The sequence below is a fragment of the Colias croceus genome, chromosome 9, assembly GCF_905220415.1.
Source record: "Colias croceus chromosome 9, ilColCroc2.1".
Lineage (NCBI taxonomy): Eukaryota > Metazoa > Arthropoda > Insecta > Lepidoptera > Pieridae > Colias > Colias croceus.
In genome coordinates this window covers 3,041,027-3,058,226 of record NC_059545.1, presented here as the reverse complement: position 1 = coordinate 3,058,226, position 17,200 = coordinate 3,041,027, and the positions used below count along the sequence as shown (strand labels likewise).

Below are 17,200 nucleotides of genomic sequence, written 5' to 3'. Positions count from 1 at the left end.
ACTTACATGCACTATTTTAGTTACTTCATAATCACCTCTAACTAAACCAATCGGTTACGTGCATAGATAACGATGTTCTGATGTGTGAAGGACAAAACTTTAGCCTTTTGTCTTAAATGTATGCAGCGATTACCTTATTTCATCTTCTTGCATTTATCAATTGTTTAAAACCGCCTTGATATACATTTTAAACCTTGAGTTGTATTACGTCAATAAAACACGAATTAATCATGAGAATATACACACTTACTGTAATAAATTAAAACCTTATTTATAAAATTAAATTCATAAATATAGACAAGTTAAATAAATACATATTTCAAAGGCATGTAACAACCACAAAATGTAATCGAAATCAGAAATGTCACTGAGCGATGAATACGAAATGAAGACACATATCGATTGTCGGATACGAGTTATCGAGTGACGCGAATGCCGATATTATAATGATTAAGCAAATTTAACACAACAATAATTAAATTATCACCGTATTTATTTATAACAACTACATAGTTAGGTACTTTAGATATTTAAGAAATAATTTTTAAGTCAAAACATTACAATCTATCGCCTGCAATTTATAAATGGAACTCGGATGACTAAACTTATTACAGCGTAGAGGGCACGTTAATATATTCTGCGCATAATCGCAAATTTAATTGAACCATGATGTAACCAATCGTAAATTCCATTTTGTACAACGCTATATTGTGATTGGCGAAAATTAGGGCAATATTTTAATGAAATAGCGATAGGTACTCAATAAAAATCCATAAATTAGGACAAAAGTATTGATTTTGAACAGCTCTACCACTGCTACCTGAATCCGCAGTCTATTGTGCAGTCTATATAAAAAGTCGTTAGCGTAGGTTAACGATACTTACCTACAAGAAAGTACAAATCGATGACACAAATCGTTTCCCTGTGAAAACTTACCTATATTTAAAATTCTGGAATGGGTAAATTCTCTACAAGCATTTATTAAATTCTGCCATATTTCATATGCCTGCAATATTTTATTGAATCGTATTAGGTATGTAATAAATGTTTTCAATTACTTATTAAAATTATAGGTATTTAAAAATGTAAATAATATACCTAGTAGGTAACATTAGTGTTACTGAAACTAGTTTTTGCAAAAAATGGGCGTTGATGTCTTTAGCTCACAGTTCAGGTTTAGTACTATTAAAAAGACATCAACGATATTCGGCAAATTGCGGAAACATACAATCAAAACTTCGTCATTAAACTTTTTTATTTATTCATTCTCATGTGGATATGTTACCTACCTATATAGGTATTTATTAAGTACCCATATATAATCTTTAATTACCTGAACAGATTATTTAGTCTTTACCTATAAATATAAGAGGAAATCGTCACAATTAAACCACTAGGTAATATAACTCAAGGATACGAAGTACGAACAAATATTACAGATAGTAATATTTATAAGTTAGATTTTAATTATTTGACTCACTGTCCACTTGGGTTAGAATAATTATACTATAGCGAAAAAAAATATTTCAACTCGGACAAACTCGGATGGAGACGTTTATTTCCTGTGGTTATTTCCTAATATTGCTATTCATAATTCATTACTACCTAAGAAAATTTAATTTAGTCTACATGTAATATGTATATAAAATTCTCGTGTCACAGTTTTCGTTGCTATACTCCTCCGAAACGGCTGGACCGATTTTCATGAAATTTTCTGTTCATATCCTGTAAGTCGGCCAACATCTATTTTTCATATGTAGGTAGGTACCACGGGCGAAGCCGGGGCGGGCCGCTAGTACTACTTAGGTATAATATTTTAAAGCTGAAGAGTTTTTTGTTCGTTGTTTGAACGCACTAATCTCAGGAACTATTGGTTCGAGTGGAAAAATTCTTTCGGTGTTAGATAGCCCATTTATCGAGCAAGGCCTATATATCATCAGGCTAAGACCAACAAGAGTCCTGCAATGCGGATAAAACCACGGGGCACAGCTCACATATTATCAGTGTTACAAGATGTCCTTATTACGTAAAGTCAGTGAGTAACATCTATTTAAATTTTAAACGGTCTTTGAAGAATAATCACAGAGAATAATGTAATGTCAATTGTCATCGTGTTGTTTACATACTTAGTTGGCTGCAGATCTTTCAATTTGAAAAACTCATGGGTTTATGACAATGCTTTCAAACAATATCACTGCTCGATTAATATAACTGAGGCCATTAAAAATACCATTATTTTGGTCGTACAAGTCTTACCTAACTACCTAACTTAACTAAATTAAAGAACAAAATATAATATTTCGTATAAAAATAATACATAATACGATCTTCGAATAATTGTACGATCTATCTTTATTATCTACTTACAATTTACAACCAAAGTAGGTACCTAAGTACCTAAGTTCTGACTCGTATTTACCAATCTTATAAAGAAGACAGCACTGCCTGCTTGTGTCTAATGTCTAGTTTATCGATATTGGTATTGCCAATTTTTACTGAAATATTCAACAGTCTGTAGATAGTCATTGTAGCTAACCAACTGTTGCCCTTCCGACTAGGCGTCCTTCCGGCTTCCTCCACTCAAGCGACAGCCCAAGCCGAGGTTCGTGATCCCCGTCAAGGGGGGACCCCCTTGCGTATTTCGCTATCAGGGTGAACCTTCAGTTCACCCAAGTGGTCGCGTTTAGTTATAGAAGTCATGCTGGCTAAAATCGAGAGACACCACACAAAAAAATTGCCATCTGTAATCAGGTAGGTTTTTATTATTAGCAAATTGCCTGGCCACACATAAGCGCCAGTCGTGTCTGCTATTTTGATGCTTTCCCCATTGTAAGCGAACAATAGCGGACTGCACGGACGGGCCTGCGTAGGTGCTTGCGCAATTTTAACGACACTGTTTCATTTCCTCGTGATCATTTGATTGAGGATGTTAGTGCATACGGCTTATCCCCATTTAACTGTGTAACCTGACCAAGACGTCTTATATACCGAGGTTACGAGGTATATAAGACGAGGTATTACCACAGATAAATTAAAACTATAATATATGTACTGTATCTATCTAACTAAGTACCTATCTATATAGTTAAGACAAAGTTTTTTTTTTTAATATGTAGTTGGCTACTTAAGTAGGTACCTACTTGTCTGAATTGGCAATTTTAAATTAGTTATTAGAAGGTTTTGAATTCAATCGTGACAAAGAAATATAAAACAAATAAAATGAACAATGAAGAAAACAATTAATGATTGCTACACTTGTCTAGGATCATGATCGCGCTTAGGTATCTAGAAAATCGCTGAACCACTTCAGATGCGGTTTTCTTTTCAATAGATATTTAATAAATTCTACTTGAACGAAGTCGCTTGTAACTACTAGATAGAATAAACTAAAATACTTTTAGGTCACATAAAACTAATTTATTAAAATAAATGATGTAGTTAGGTACCCTAAAAACTTAATTCTAAGGTTATTACCGTATGTCTAATGTTTTGTATTTTACATTGTATCTATAGGACAATGTGATTTGGTAATGTTTAAACTGTTTTGCAATGGTTACCATACATTTTATTGTAATATTTTTATTATGTAGATAGCATCTGTTTGTTACGTTATTACGAAATTTTTGTACGACATCATCGTGGAACATTGTAGACAAGCTGATGTTTCGTTTGAAAAGTTATAATTTTAATTGGTGGTCAAATCATGTGTTATACGGATTATACTTGTTTTGCTCGTCGTTTTGGTACTCAATGTATGACGGACGTTTATAGTAGTCCAACGAGCATACAATCAATTTGGTTATATGCTCCATGTAGGTAGACGATACATTTCGTAGATCCCGAGAGGGCGGAGTCTAAATAGCTCGCATTACCTAAGTTATGTTCTAGATCTAGACATCAACGGGATACTAAGCACTAACGTGTTGAAATTTAGTACTAACTAACTAGGTACCCTGGTAACTATTCATTTGAAATTTTGTACAGAATTATTTTCATAAATTAGAACTTTTATGTTTTTTTATATAAAATAATTATACCTAACTAGTTACATGCCATTTATAATTTTGTTTCTTTCAAATTACAAGAAACATTGCTCAAACGCGTATTTCCATTCTATAGGTACATAGCCAGAACGCAACCATAGGAAACTGCTGTGAAACTGCTCGTGTATATGTTGTTGTAATGCTGTTTTTAAATTTGTGATTACAATATGTATACACGAAGTTTGTGTACCTACTGATCGTGTATACTTTGTACCACGGATGCTGGCGTCCTCAAACATTAGAATAATCATACTTACCTACCTACTATTTAAAACTCAACCGAATCGTGTAATTTCCAGATATAATTTATTTATAAAACAAACGTTATAGTAATAAGACTGAGGGGCGATAACATCTTAACTTTCATATATAATATATCAAACTATCTACAATTATAATCTACACGATATCAAAGAACATACACGAAGATAAGACGATAGGCCTTTGTAAACTCATAGAGAACGTTGAACCAAGATGTATCTGTCGTGGTCATATCGTAGATTTGATCATTTCATGATATGAGTGGCCATTTCACGAAATGGTCGCATATCGTGAAATGGCCAACATAGTTTGATCAGATCGTTAAATCGTCAACGTTTCACGATTTGGTCATCCACATTTGGCCAGATCGTATAAAATATAAAGAGTCCATAAAATATTAAAAAATTTCAGAATAACTATATTCTAAAAACTTGTTTAATGTCATTTAAGTTAGTGCCGCGGCAGCGGCCGGCGAATGTCAGAAGCGAATCGTTTTTGCAATAGAAAACAGTTAGGTTAGGTTAGGTTAGACTTTGATAAACAACGCACGAGCCGAGCGAGCAAAGCGAGCGTGCCGCGGCAGCGGCCGGCGAGTGCCAGAAGCGAATCGCTTTTTAAAAAACAAACAATTATAATAATATAGTAGTAGTTTCTTAAATTATTTTATTTAAGTCGCATTTTTTCTTAAATACATATAAGATATCCACATTTTCCTTAGTACTCGTACCTCTTCGTCGTAAATTCTTTGCTATGACTTTCTTCATAATATTGTTATTAAACGAATTATGAAGTTTTTAACTGCGAATAATTTAATTTTCGCCAGCGGCCGCCATCTTATCACATAAACACAGAGCTTGCAGCGCCTCTACCAACGATTAATGTAACTATTTTACGATATGATCAAATAATTTTGATCATTTCATGAAAAAACCGTGCGTTAATTGGCCATATCGTGAAACGATTTCTTATCATTGTTCTGCCCAAACCACATCATGATGTGGCCAAACTAAATTGGCCATTTCACGATATGCCACCATTTCGTGAAATGGCCACTCATATCATGAAATGTTCAAATCTACGATATGACCACGACATATCCATACAAACGAAATTTTACGCATCGACCCAATTTTTCTTCATAATAACGTTACAGTCTAGTTAGAGCGGATGAGATTGTCGTCAAGATGTCGCCTTGCACGGTTTGTTTAATTTGAAAAGTAGGTACTTAATACTAAGAAAACCTGTTACCAAATCTGCAACACTTATTACAAATTTGTTTAATTCGACAAATTGTATGATGGGCCATGCCCATATGGTATTTTCGGTGGATTGACCACTGTGCTGCGCCACAATAAATTGCACGAATGAAAAGATTTAATCTGATCCTGAGACTTTACCTACACCAGGATTTTCACACTTCGTTTTTTTAATGAGCTGATTTCAAAGTCTGTGAAAAATGAAAATGTATCCGCGATACGTAGCCTTATCTAAACAAGGGACACTATTCCGTTAGGTAAATAAGGCGGTACAATAAGTCAATTTATGATCCCCATCTATTAGGTGCTACAACACAAAATGTGCGTAGGTTTCCTACACGATGATTTCGTCGTCGTCGTCGTCGTCGTTTCAGCCGTGGGACGTCCACTGCTGGACAAAGGCCTCCCTCAAGGATTTCCAGTACGACCGGTCACCGGCGGCCTGCATCCAGCGGCTCCCTGCCACTCGGACCAGGTCGTCCGTCCATCTTGTGGGAGGTCGTCCCACGCTTCGTCGTCCAGTTCGTGGCCTCCATTCCAGAACCTTTCTGCCCCAACGGCCATCGGTTCTACGGGCTATGTGCCCCGCCCATTGCCACTTCAACGTACTAATCCGGCGAGCTATGTCGGTGACTCCGGTTCTCCTACGGATTTCCTCATTTCTGATTCGATCTCGTAGGGAAACTCCGAGCATAGCCCTTTCCATAGCACGTTGGGCGACGCTGAGCTTGTGCACAAGGCCCAGGGTTAGAGGCCACGTCTCTGTTCCGTAGGTCATCACTGGTAACACACACTGCTCGAAGACTTTAGTCTTCAGGCACTGAGGGATTTTGGACGAAAAGACGTTCTTTAACTTCCCGAACGCTGATTTAGTTACACAAAATTTGCAATCTTGCCTATACTTACTACTACTACTATAGTATTTAATATTTATTATATTATCTAGGTACTTATTGCTTCAATTTACATTATTTGAGGGGTTGAATAGGCCGAAGTCCGAACCAAAACAAACCAGTTATATCACTTTAAAATATAAATAAGTAGACAGGGACTAATTTAGTCAAATTACAATGTAGATATCTACTTAGATAGACATCAAATATGCAAATAGTGTCACTGTTAGTACTGCCTAATTAGGCACTCAAAAGGGAAAACTTACACACAATTTTCGCTCTAATAAGTCGTTGTCACAACGAGCTAGGTATATCACATATAGTTAATATCTTGTAAGTAGTTAATAGTTATGGGTCTAGCATAGACTGAGACCATATTAACTTGGCTATTCTATGAGCGGGGATTGTTTTCCATTCGCTGCACTTCTTATTGTCCCTTGACTTCCACAATTTATTCTTCGATTCGGTCTCGAAGTGGAAGGAAGTCGCCGTTACGCGCCAAATTCATACCATTGTTTTTTTTCGTTGTATCTAGTACACTGACACTTGTCCATACAGCCAAAAGTTATATTTTCATGTCTATTATCTGTGAGAATGGTGAAATTCTGGTGGATGTTCATATTTATCGCTAGAACAGTTATATCTAGTGACAATAATTTACCCGATTTAGAACCGGAAAAAGGTACGTATATCACTTCGAATTAAATGTGTATATTTGAATGTGGGTATTTAAAAAATAATAATAAATTGTAATAATCCTTTGAAATCATTTTTATTAATGACAAGATAGGAGCAGGTAGGTATAAGGTAAACAAGATTCGTTAAATTAAATTCAAGTTTACTACCAAATTAATGTTTTAAGTAATTAACAATTTTTAATGGGTAGGTATTCCAAGCAATATATGAATTTACAATTATATTATTAGTTGAAGGTAAAATAAGTATAATTAACATTTAACAGTCGTAACTAACTATGACCGTTACAAATTAAATTAGGCAGATGAAGTTCACATAAAAAGGCACCACGCAACAATACGTTTCCCACGCTTTTCTTTTTTCGTCATTTTTATGGAATTGAGTTAGTTACTCTATTTGTATATAGCAATAATAAACAAATTAGAAAAACTACATTTATTTTATCACACAACCCACATCTTTAACTCTCTTTTTCACGCTCCTACCCACAAAACAATGGAAGTGAAAAGAAATAATAGACCGTTTTGGAATCGCGCATTTACTTTCATTTAGCCATATGTTACCTAGGTATTGTTAAAAAAATGGGAGGATTTTTAAATAGGTACATTTTATAGGTACGCAATAATCGTATCTTATAAATTTTAGGTAGCCTGTACCGAATATATTATTGGAAGTAGAAACATATTTGATAAGTATAATATATTCACTATATTCACTTAATTTGTAAAAGCTCACTGTGCTTAAAATATTCTATTTTTAAATACATAATATTATATAATTATAGTGTTCCTGCGTTCTTTCTTCGTTATTTTCTATACATTGTACAAATCTATACATAGGTATAATAAATCTGTAGAAGGGTCAATTCTGTACATTGAAAATATTGAAAAAATAAATACCAGGGGGTGTTACTGGATCGATACCAAACCCAAATATGTGATTTAAAAAATTTTTGTCTGTCTGTCTGTCTGTCTGTATGTGAAGGCATCACGTGAAAACTAACGGTTCGATTTCGATGAAACTTGGTATAATTATACCTTATTATCCTGGGCGTAAAATAGGATACTTTTTATCCTGGAAAAATACGTAGAAAAAAATTAATCTTAACTTTTCAGTTTTATAGACGTTGTTCTGTAGAACCGCGAACACACGTTGCGTATTATTATAGGCCTAGCCGTATTTGGGTCCAATAGATATGTTTAATTGTCAGAGCTGTTACTCAAAATGGAGAAATAAACCATCCACGCGAAGACCGACATCCGCGCGGACGGAGTCGCGGGCGGAAGCTAGTTAATACTATTTAAAAGCGAAAATTAATTTGTAAAGTAAAAAAAGAAACAGAATTAACTATAATAGCTCAAATTTTTGGGTCTCTACATTCATTCTCATTGGAGAATGGAGCTATGGAGATATAAGAAGTAAGAAGAGAAATAGCCTTGACGCCCTCATTGGTACAGTGTTTAACGCGAAAGTAACATGATCTCCGTAATTGATGTAGCCTTTGAAACGGGTACAACAAAATAATGCTCTTGTTCACTATAATACACACGATCAGCGGAATATCGATAGCACACTGATGCTTCTTGTCAATTTTATGTAAAAACAGTGCTATTTATAATTTTCAGGTTCTAGGTTTCTACCTCTGTTTGATAGGCGGTATGATGACAGACCTCCACCAATTGGTCATCTTCCACCTTTAACTACCGTACCCGTGGCAGGTGAAAGATGTTCATCGAGGCTCGAAACAGCGCTCGAGCAGTTGAAGCGACGCAAGAGAAATCAATCAAAAAGCTTGGATACTCCCTTGGTAATTGCATTATGTGACCGTACTAAGGTTTAGGGAAGTTTCATATTTGATCGATCTTTAACGAACATATTCAAGTTTATCGAATCGAACTTTTTGTGTGTTTGAGTTGTCCAGCAGCAATTTACATGGGCGTAGCCACGGTGGGGCAGGGTGGGGCGCTTGCCCCACTCTAGCTTTGACCTGGAAGGTAGGTAGATACCTAACCAAATCTAAAATTGAAGTAACTACTAAGCTTAATATCCGTAAGAAAATTCACACTCGATTCTCGAAAGTCGACAGGCGACACAGAAAATGCGACCTTTATAATTAGTATTATTTACCTCTAAATTGACTGACTAACAACTAACAAGTGTCATACGCCCAGCGACCAAACGGCTGAAGATTTTTGGATCTATTTCGTGGTGTGGTAGGTGAACAATAAGGTGTTTTGAATAAGAATAATTCGAATAACGAATTACACATGAAAAAAGAAAATAGCTGAGGCTTCTATGTTACATGAACTGTAAGAAAAATGAGTATAGTATCACAATTAGTTACCCCACTAACTTATCCAATTTCACTTTTGTTGTGTTACACGTTCTACAACTCACTGATACTTTTTACTTTACACTTTTTTTTTCTAGTGCCTACACTAGAAAAAATGCATTCGCGAATGCCTTCGCAAATGCCTTCACGAGTGCCTTCGCGAATGCCTTCGCAAATGCCTTCGCGAATGCCTTCGCGAAAGCCATCGCGAATGCCTTCGCAAATGCCTTCGCGAATGCCTTCGCCAATGCCTTCGCGAATGCCTTCGCTAATGCCTTCGCGAGTGCCTTCGCGAATGCCTTCGCAAATGCCGGCGGTACGGCCGCCGGCATTTGACCTGGATATAACTTTGGGTACATACTTGGTACATACAGTTGCTAGTTACATATTATTTTTTATTGTTGCCCCACCTTGAGCCCATGGCTAGCTACGCCCATGAGCAATTATTATGATATTCTTGTTCAAAACCTAAAATATAAATATTAAATAATGATCGTTATTACCCGAAAGCGTCGTAAGGAAGGAAATGTTTTTTTATAGATATTATTGAAACCATCACTCCCTTATTATTCACAATCAAGCTAGCACTATACTGTTAGATAAATCCTGTTTATTTATAACAAACCATTTCTTTACAGAGCCAAAGTATAGATCTCAACGGATACAGTTTATCTCAAACAATGAGAACCGCACCAATTGATATGATCGTCACAAGGATGCGAGTGAGGCTGCCCCAAAACACCAATTGGGTTCGAGTTGAAAAATGCTTCTTCGACCCTCGCAATATATCCCTGGACACAATGCTGTTGTTCCATGACATAACTATATCTGGGAACGTGGATTTATACGATGTGAACGAACTGGACCGTGCAATGCCTTCTTCCCATCGACTGAGAAGAAACTATGACGATGTTCCTTACTACGCGGACTCAAACAGACACCGCGGTAACAACGGTTGTAACATGATACTTAGACTGCGCAAAGCTGGCATAGGTTTCCACACCCGTCCTCTACACCAACAGCCGGGTAAATTTAACGTCAAAACTGATTCAGAGTTCGTCGAACCAGGTTTTATAAGTGTTTACGCCTACGGTTGTGAGAAGTATATCAACAGAAATTCGGTACGAAACAAGGACAATCTACCGTTAAGGAGGAGACGAAGATCTGACGAATTTACTTTCGATCCTCGATTGGACGAACCATATAAGGACTCTTATGATGAACTGGATAGCAAAGCTTCAGAGAACTACGATACTTTATATGAAGGTAGAAGCAATAGAATGAATTATGGCAGAAGTAAGTTTTACAAGCCAGAGGTCGATTTAGACGATGCTGAAGACATTTCCAGAGAAATGGAGGACATTTTCACTAAAGGAATAAGAACGCTTTTAACTACATACATGAAAAAGGAATTACAGCCTGCTATTAAAGACACTCTTATGAGAAACATGGGTTATGTGATATCTTATGGATGAGAAATAAATGGTTTTGTAAAATGTGTTTTTTTTTATATAAAATTAATTTTGCGAGACTAGATTTTTTTTTTTGAGCAATGCTTTAATTGCTATAATTCACTTTCTTGTTCATAGTCATCACATATTGGGATAAGAGATTTAAAAGTAAACAAAGTATTCAGTAAATTGTGATATAATTTACACAGACTAGAACATTGATATGAACAATTTTTTTACAATGTTACTAATACTTAACTATCACAGTTTTCTTAGTAAATACAAAGCTTATATAAGTGTCAATACACCATATTAACTTCTTAAGTAACATTCTTGTATTACATTTACAGTCAAATTTTAATTCACATTAATAAATTCACATATTAGTCAAATTATATTTTGATTATCTGTCAATCAGATCCAGTATAATGCCTATAAATATGAACACAAAACAGATACCAAAAAAAAAAATGCCATGATTAAATATTTTCTCTTACAAAATAGCATTAAATAAATGATAATTATCGTATACTTAAAATAATATGCTTTATTTCATCATAAACTGTGAAATGTAATGCAGAAACTACAACAGCTTTTAATATGCTTGGTCCATAGCCCTTATACAACGCTAGAAAACCTTCCTCACTTATTGTCAAGAAAATACAATGCACAGTACCTCTACAATACATTTGACGACCAAATGCTTTCCTATGTTCCTGAAATCCCTGTATTTGCAGCCTTTTCTTTATAACATCAAACGGATACACAGCTGTTTTTGATACAAAACCAGCCATGCTTCCAGCAAATGCATTTGCTATAATAGATGTTTCTATTGTTGAGCTCATATTAGTACTTCTTTGGAAGAAAGCTATTTTATTTAGAATATTATCTGTAAACAATTTATATACAGCAAACTGAACACCTGCATATGGCGCTATTTGAGCTACAGTGGGTACCAATCCTTTGAACAGTGAAATTGGTCCTTCTCTCCGAATCATTGTAAACAGAGCATCTGTAAAGCCTCTGTATGCTTTATTTGTTTTCTGCTCTGCTATTAACCTAGTTCTTACTGTATCGAATGGGTATGACGTAATTGTGGCAAACGTAGCGGCTATTGCACCGTTCGAAAAATTAATCCAATGTTTATTAGCTATATAAAACTGGGGATCAGTCTTTTGATACATTTGAGTCAGCTTTTCGTACACTGAAAATTGTACCACGCCGAAGGATATGGATAACATTTGTGCAGGAATGTGGCCACTCCATAATGTTGATATACCTTCTTCCTTGACGATCGATGATACAGCTTGCAGCACAGAACTGTACTTTGATCCATTTCTGATCGGTTCTAGTTGTAGTTGGAATCTTATTTTTAGGACATCTAGAGGTTGTGCTATTGCTCTCGTTACTGCGCCTGATACTGCCCCGGCAAATGCACTTTGTGCTACGGATACTTCAGGTTTTGAACTCTGCGCATAATGAACCATAATTGTTCAAATTTTTAATTAGACACCACCTATTTATTTATATTTTTTATATTGCCGCCGTCCCATAACGTGACCAAATCTGTAATTTGACGTTTTGACGTCGATTAACAGCTGATAGCTGTCAAGTGTCAATCCACAAATTTCAGACGTTAGGGCGTATTCAGAAAGAAAGCTTGAAACTTATAAGCGCTTATAAGCGCTTATCGGCGTTTGTCAGCGCTGGTAACCTGCGCAGGAAAATATATGAACATGCGCATAGAAGCGCTGATCGGCGCCGACAAGTTCCGACAAGCTTCAACAAGCGCTGGTCGCTGCCATATAAAATTTGTCTTGGTCTGCTTCAACCTGCTTCCTTTGTGTAGAACGATCCAGCATTGACAAGCGCCGATAAGCGCTTATAAGTTTCAAGCTTTCTTTCTGAATACACCCTTACCCATTGAGATAATTACTACCTACGTATGGAGGAGACACCACGAACAAAATCTATGCGCCATTTTTTTGCTCTAAGTTTTAAAAATTATTATCTAGTTAGGTACTTACTGATGAAAGTTATTCCTTTGCACTTTTCCGTATTATTTGTATTATTGTGCAATATCGTAACACACACGAAGGCATATTTGATGCGTTTCAGTTCACTTAAAAACAAATAAAAAAATGAGCGTGCAGTTACGCCATATATGTTGAGCTGAATATAAGTGATGTAGGCGGTGTCGTCTCCATATGTAAATCTCAATGCGTTTACCCAATCGTTTACCCTGTGCGTTTGTAGTCCATTGAAATTTCATTTTTTAGGCCTAACCTTGCGTTTTTTAGAGGACGCAATTTTATTTTTTTGATATGTAGGGGGGGTCAGTGTGAAGCTAAAACCAAGTTTGTGGGGTCGCCACTCTGGTCACACGGCCGCCATCTTGAAAATAGCGGTTGAAATGGTTTTTACTGTATATCTCTTAAACTATTTATCTGATAAAAAAAAATTGTTAGCATTATTTGTTGCAAATTAAATTCTCTACAACTTTGGTCCAGTAACTTTTTGTCGTAGAACTATAAATAAAAAAGTTTTAAGTGAAAATGTTCAGAAATTAGAGCTATATTTTTCAATAAAACTTTTTTTTAAATTATTTTACGAAGAAATTATATCAGACCATTTTTGTAGATTGTTTTTCGAGGAACAATTTTTATACTCAAATTTTTATACTCAAAATACTAACAACTTTTATACTAATTTTTTAGTATTTACGAAGTTATGACGACGAGAAGTTTAAATTTAAGACTTTACGCGCGCTCACGCTATGACGTCACACCCCCGGTGAGCCCGCGATCGCGATACTGCGCGGCGCTCGTTCCAGTTTAATTGTTTCGTTTATGCTGTATTTACACGGATTGACTTTCTTCGTGCAGCTAGTTGCTTCACAAATCGCCTCATCACGCCGCATCGCTAGTCTATTTACTCAGGTGACTAAAATCGCAAGCGGCTCGATAATTTTTTTATTCATGGTTACATGCAGCGAGCGTTACGACTTACGATCTCCTGCAACAAGGTTTAGAACCTTTCAACCTTGTTATGAACTTCTACTTACAATTATTATTTACATGATAGTTCAGTCTTCTTGCCATAAAAAAAAAAAAAAAAATTTCCATTTTGTCATGCCAATTGCCAGTTGCCACTTGTCACTGCCAAGTGTCAACAACTTGCTCTGTGGTGTTAAACTGTCACATTATTTTGTGATTACAGATTTGTATTTTGTGAACAAAATATAGTTTAATGTTTGGTTTTACCATTTATTGAAATTGATTCCGTTTTAAGATAATATATCTTCTACCAAAATAAAAATGTCGTCACCCTTAGAAAATCTGGAAACCCAACTAGAAATGTTTATTGAAAATGTACGACAAATACGCATTATTGTTAGTGATTTTCAACCACAGGGGCAAAGTGTTTTGAATCAGAAAATGTAAGTTTATAGGGCATGATATAATAGTAATTTCGGAATAAATTCTATCAAAAATTATTGCAAGTTTTCATAATAAAAGCCACATCTTTTTACATGTTGTTTAACTTTTTAAAATGAAGAGGCATACCTAAATCATGGCAGGATTGTGAGATGATTTAGCGTAATATTTAGTGAAATGTACTATATTAACAATTATTTTTACTTATTTATCAAGTCATTGTTTAACATCTTACGTTATTTTACAGTCAGTCTTTGGTAACAGGCTTACAAGAAGTGGATAAATTGAAGTCCCAGGTTCATGACATACATGTGCCAACAGAAGTTTTTGAGTAAGTTTATAGGATGTTTTACTCTTTACATCTATTTCTATACATTACATAGCTCCTCTTAAAGGCTATTATTCGAGGACATAATTTCATCAAATTCTAAACATTACATTGTAACATTACTTGATAGTTCCTTGCTATTACTCTATCTTTATTCTGTCCTGATCCATTGTAGACCGCCTCTTGTAAGTTTAAATTGAATAGAAGATAGTAATGTATATACATTGTAATTTATTTTACAGTTACATTGATCAAGGTCGCAACCCACAGTTGTACACAAAAGATTGCATAGACAAAGCTTTAGCTAAAAATGAGGAGGTGAAAGGTAAGATTGATTCCTACAAACGCTTCAAGAGTCATCTACTATCGGAGCTTTCGAAAACCTTCCCCAATGAAATCACTAAATACAAAGCAATGAGGGGCGGAGAGTGATTTATAAAAACATCACGAAAGCAAGTATTAAGTTTCTCAAAATAGATGTAATTTTATATTTAAGTTATGTATGTGTCTCAATAAAAAACAAAACTCAAAATTATTTTGTTTTATTAATTTAAGCATTTGACTTTAAATGAAAACAAGTTACATAAATAGAATAGAAAAGATAACATTTTGAAAATGAAAATACATATTTTAGATAAAGAGTTTTAAAACACTTTTAAAAATAAAAGCAGTTTTGCTTACACTGATAAATTGAAAATAGATTGATTAGAATAGTTATAAATTTTAGAATAAATAATTCAAATGCCCTTGTTATGACAATATAGAAATAATAAAAATAACTTTTAAAATACTTATTTGGTCTGTGTTAAAATAATTTTCATGACAAAATTTACTCAATTCATTTAGGGCATGTTCATGACATAAAATTGATTCATATATTTATTATAATCTATGTGATTTACACTATGTACAGATACAATATAATTTAAAATATATTATTAGATTAAGTTTAATATATACTAGTTTAAAATAAATTAGTGTATTTTTTCAAACGAAATAAACTCTAGCCACAGAACACTATTACTCCTAGCGACTCTAGCGCGGAAGTTTCTTCTGACGTAGTTTTTGATTTCGGGGGAAATTCCGTCGTAGTGTTGCCAACCTCAACTCCATTTTCACCCGAAATATCGTCTAAATTGGTGATCTCTACCGTTTCGGCGTCGCTATCATACATTTGTGCATCACATACATGTTCGACATTGTTAGATGCATCCCACATTTGATAAAATTCATCTTTGACTGGTTCAACGAGTTGTAATTTACTTGTAATATACACGTAATTCCAGTGATCAAATGAACGATCGTTGCCCCAGTTTAATGTCCCCGTCATGAGAATCCTATCGTCGACCAAGCAAAATTTGTGTTGCATCGTATATAAAGGGTCATTAGCCTTGCATCTAATCTCGGCACCTAAAAATAAGATCAATACTTCATTTACAGATAGTACTGTAATAATTAAGTGTCTAAAATCTAAGTAATAAATATCTGAAAACACTTGAAAATGTAATGGTGTAAATGACAAAAATGTTTCTATGAGGAAAACAACCCTATATTATCATATCCTTAATCAGTCCTTTTTGTAGGAATAAGCATACGAAAAAATTTTCTTGAAAAAAATCTTCCGTATCAAACTTGATTCATAATCTTCTAACGATTTTCGGAAAATCTATGAATAATAACAAATTTAAATGAATAAATTATAATTAAGAAAAAAAAAAACGCTTACCTGAATCTATAAGCTCTTTAATAAAAAATTCGGTGGATTCATTATATCCTGTCCGGTCCATGATAATTCGTACTTTGATGTTCTTCTCCCTCAAAAGCTTAACCAAACGACCCTGTATCACTGGATTATGGATACCGGGCATACAAACGTTAACGCTTTCTTTTGCTGATTCTATAAAGCTTAATAGTTTGTCAAAGTAGTTGTAAGCATTAAATTGGAGTTTACAGAACACCATCACATCATTAACCTCTCCTTTACGCCTCTTGTAATAATATGCAGCTGCGGATACAACACATGTTATCGCTATCGCAGCAGCCGACGACAGAACACGTGTATTTATTCTCATTTTAGGTAATTTCAAACATATATGTATTTTGTTTTGGGACGCACTAAGACCGGTCTCTAATTTTATACATAAAGATAAAATTAAGAGGTCAAAACGTGCCGGCAACTCAGCAGATGTTTTTCGAACTACCCGCGTTTGTTTTTATAATTGTTTACACAGGAAGCATGGATCAATAGCGAAATAAAAAAATGTGCTCCAAATACTACGAAAATAAGCTTATTTTTTCTAACAATAATTATAATAAATTACTCTATCGAAATAAAAAGATTTTTCATACAGAAAATTGCTTTCACTGATGTGTATCATTTTAAACTTTTTTCTTATATTCAAAAGTGGAGGGAAATGATTGTAAATATTAAACACTGATAAATGTATCATAACATAACGTTTTTAATAATAATCCACGCTTTTTCTGTAAATATTGAATCGAG

At 34.7% G+C, this 17,200-nt stretch overlaps 4 protein-coding genes across 4 annotated transcripts; 2 read left to right on the top strand and 2 right to left on the bottom strand.

Moving 5' to 3' along the window:
• Positions 1–6,927: 6,927 nt before the first annotated feature.
• Positions 6,928–10,977, top strand: LOC123694676. The gene is made up of 3 exons (XM_045640170.1): positions 6,928–7,135; positions 8,775–8,956; positions 10,120–10,977. The coding sequence occupies exons 1-3, from the start codon at positions 7,048–7,050 to the stop codon at positions 10,954–10,956; spliced, it is 1,107 nt and encodes a 368-aa protein (XP_045496126.1). The 5' UTR covers positions 6,928–7,047; the 3' UTR covers positions 10,957–10,977.
• Positions 10,978–11,112: 135 nt separating this feature from the next.
• LOC123694344 (mitochondrial thiamine pyrophosphate carrier-like) lies at positions 11,113–12,512 on the bottom strand. The gene has a single exon (XM_045639754.1). The coding sequence runs from the start codon at positions 12,417–12,419 to the stop codon at positions 11,454–11,456; it is 966 nt and encodes a 321-aa protein (XP_045495710.1). The 5' UTR covers positions 12,420–12,512; the 3' UTR covers positions 11,113–11,453.
• Positions 12,513–14,100: 1,588 nt separating this feature from the next.
• On the top strand, positions 14,101–15,229 carry LOC123694407 (mediator of RNA polymerase II transcription subunit 10). Its single transcript, XM_045639835.1, has 3 exons — positions 14,101–14,371; positions 14,617–14,700; positions 14,940–15,229. Exons 1-3 carry the CDS (start codon positions 14,250–14,252, stop codon positions 15,127–15,129), a joined length of 396 nt encoding a protein of 131 aa, XP_045495791.1. The 5' UTR covers positions 14,101–14,249; the 3' UTR covers positions 15,130–15,229.
• Positions 15,230–15,567: 338 nt separating this feature from the next.
• LOC123694405 (mitochondrial cardiolipin hydrolase-like) lies at positions 15,568–17,015 on the bottom strand. The gene is made up of 3 exons (XM_045639831.1): positions 16,424–17,015; positions 15,738–16,107; positions 15,568–15,705 (listed from the first exon to the last, which is right to left on the bottom strand). The coding sequence occupies exons 1-3, from the start codon at positions 16,767–16,769 to the stop codon at positions 15,672–15,674; spliced, it is 750 nt and encodes a 249-aa protein (XP_045495787.1). The 5' UTR covers positions 16,770–17,015; the 3' UTR covers positions 15,568–15,671.
• Between the last annotated feature and the right edge of the window lie 185 nt (positions 17,016–17,200).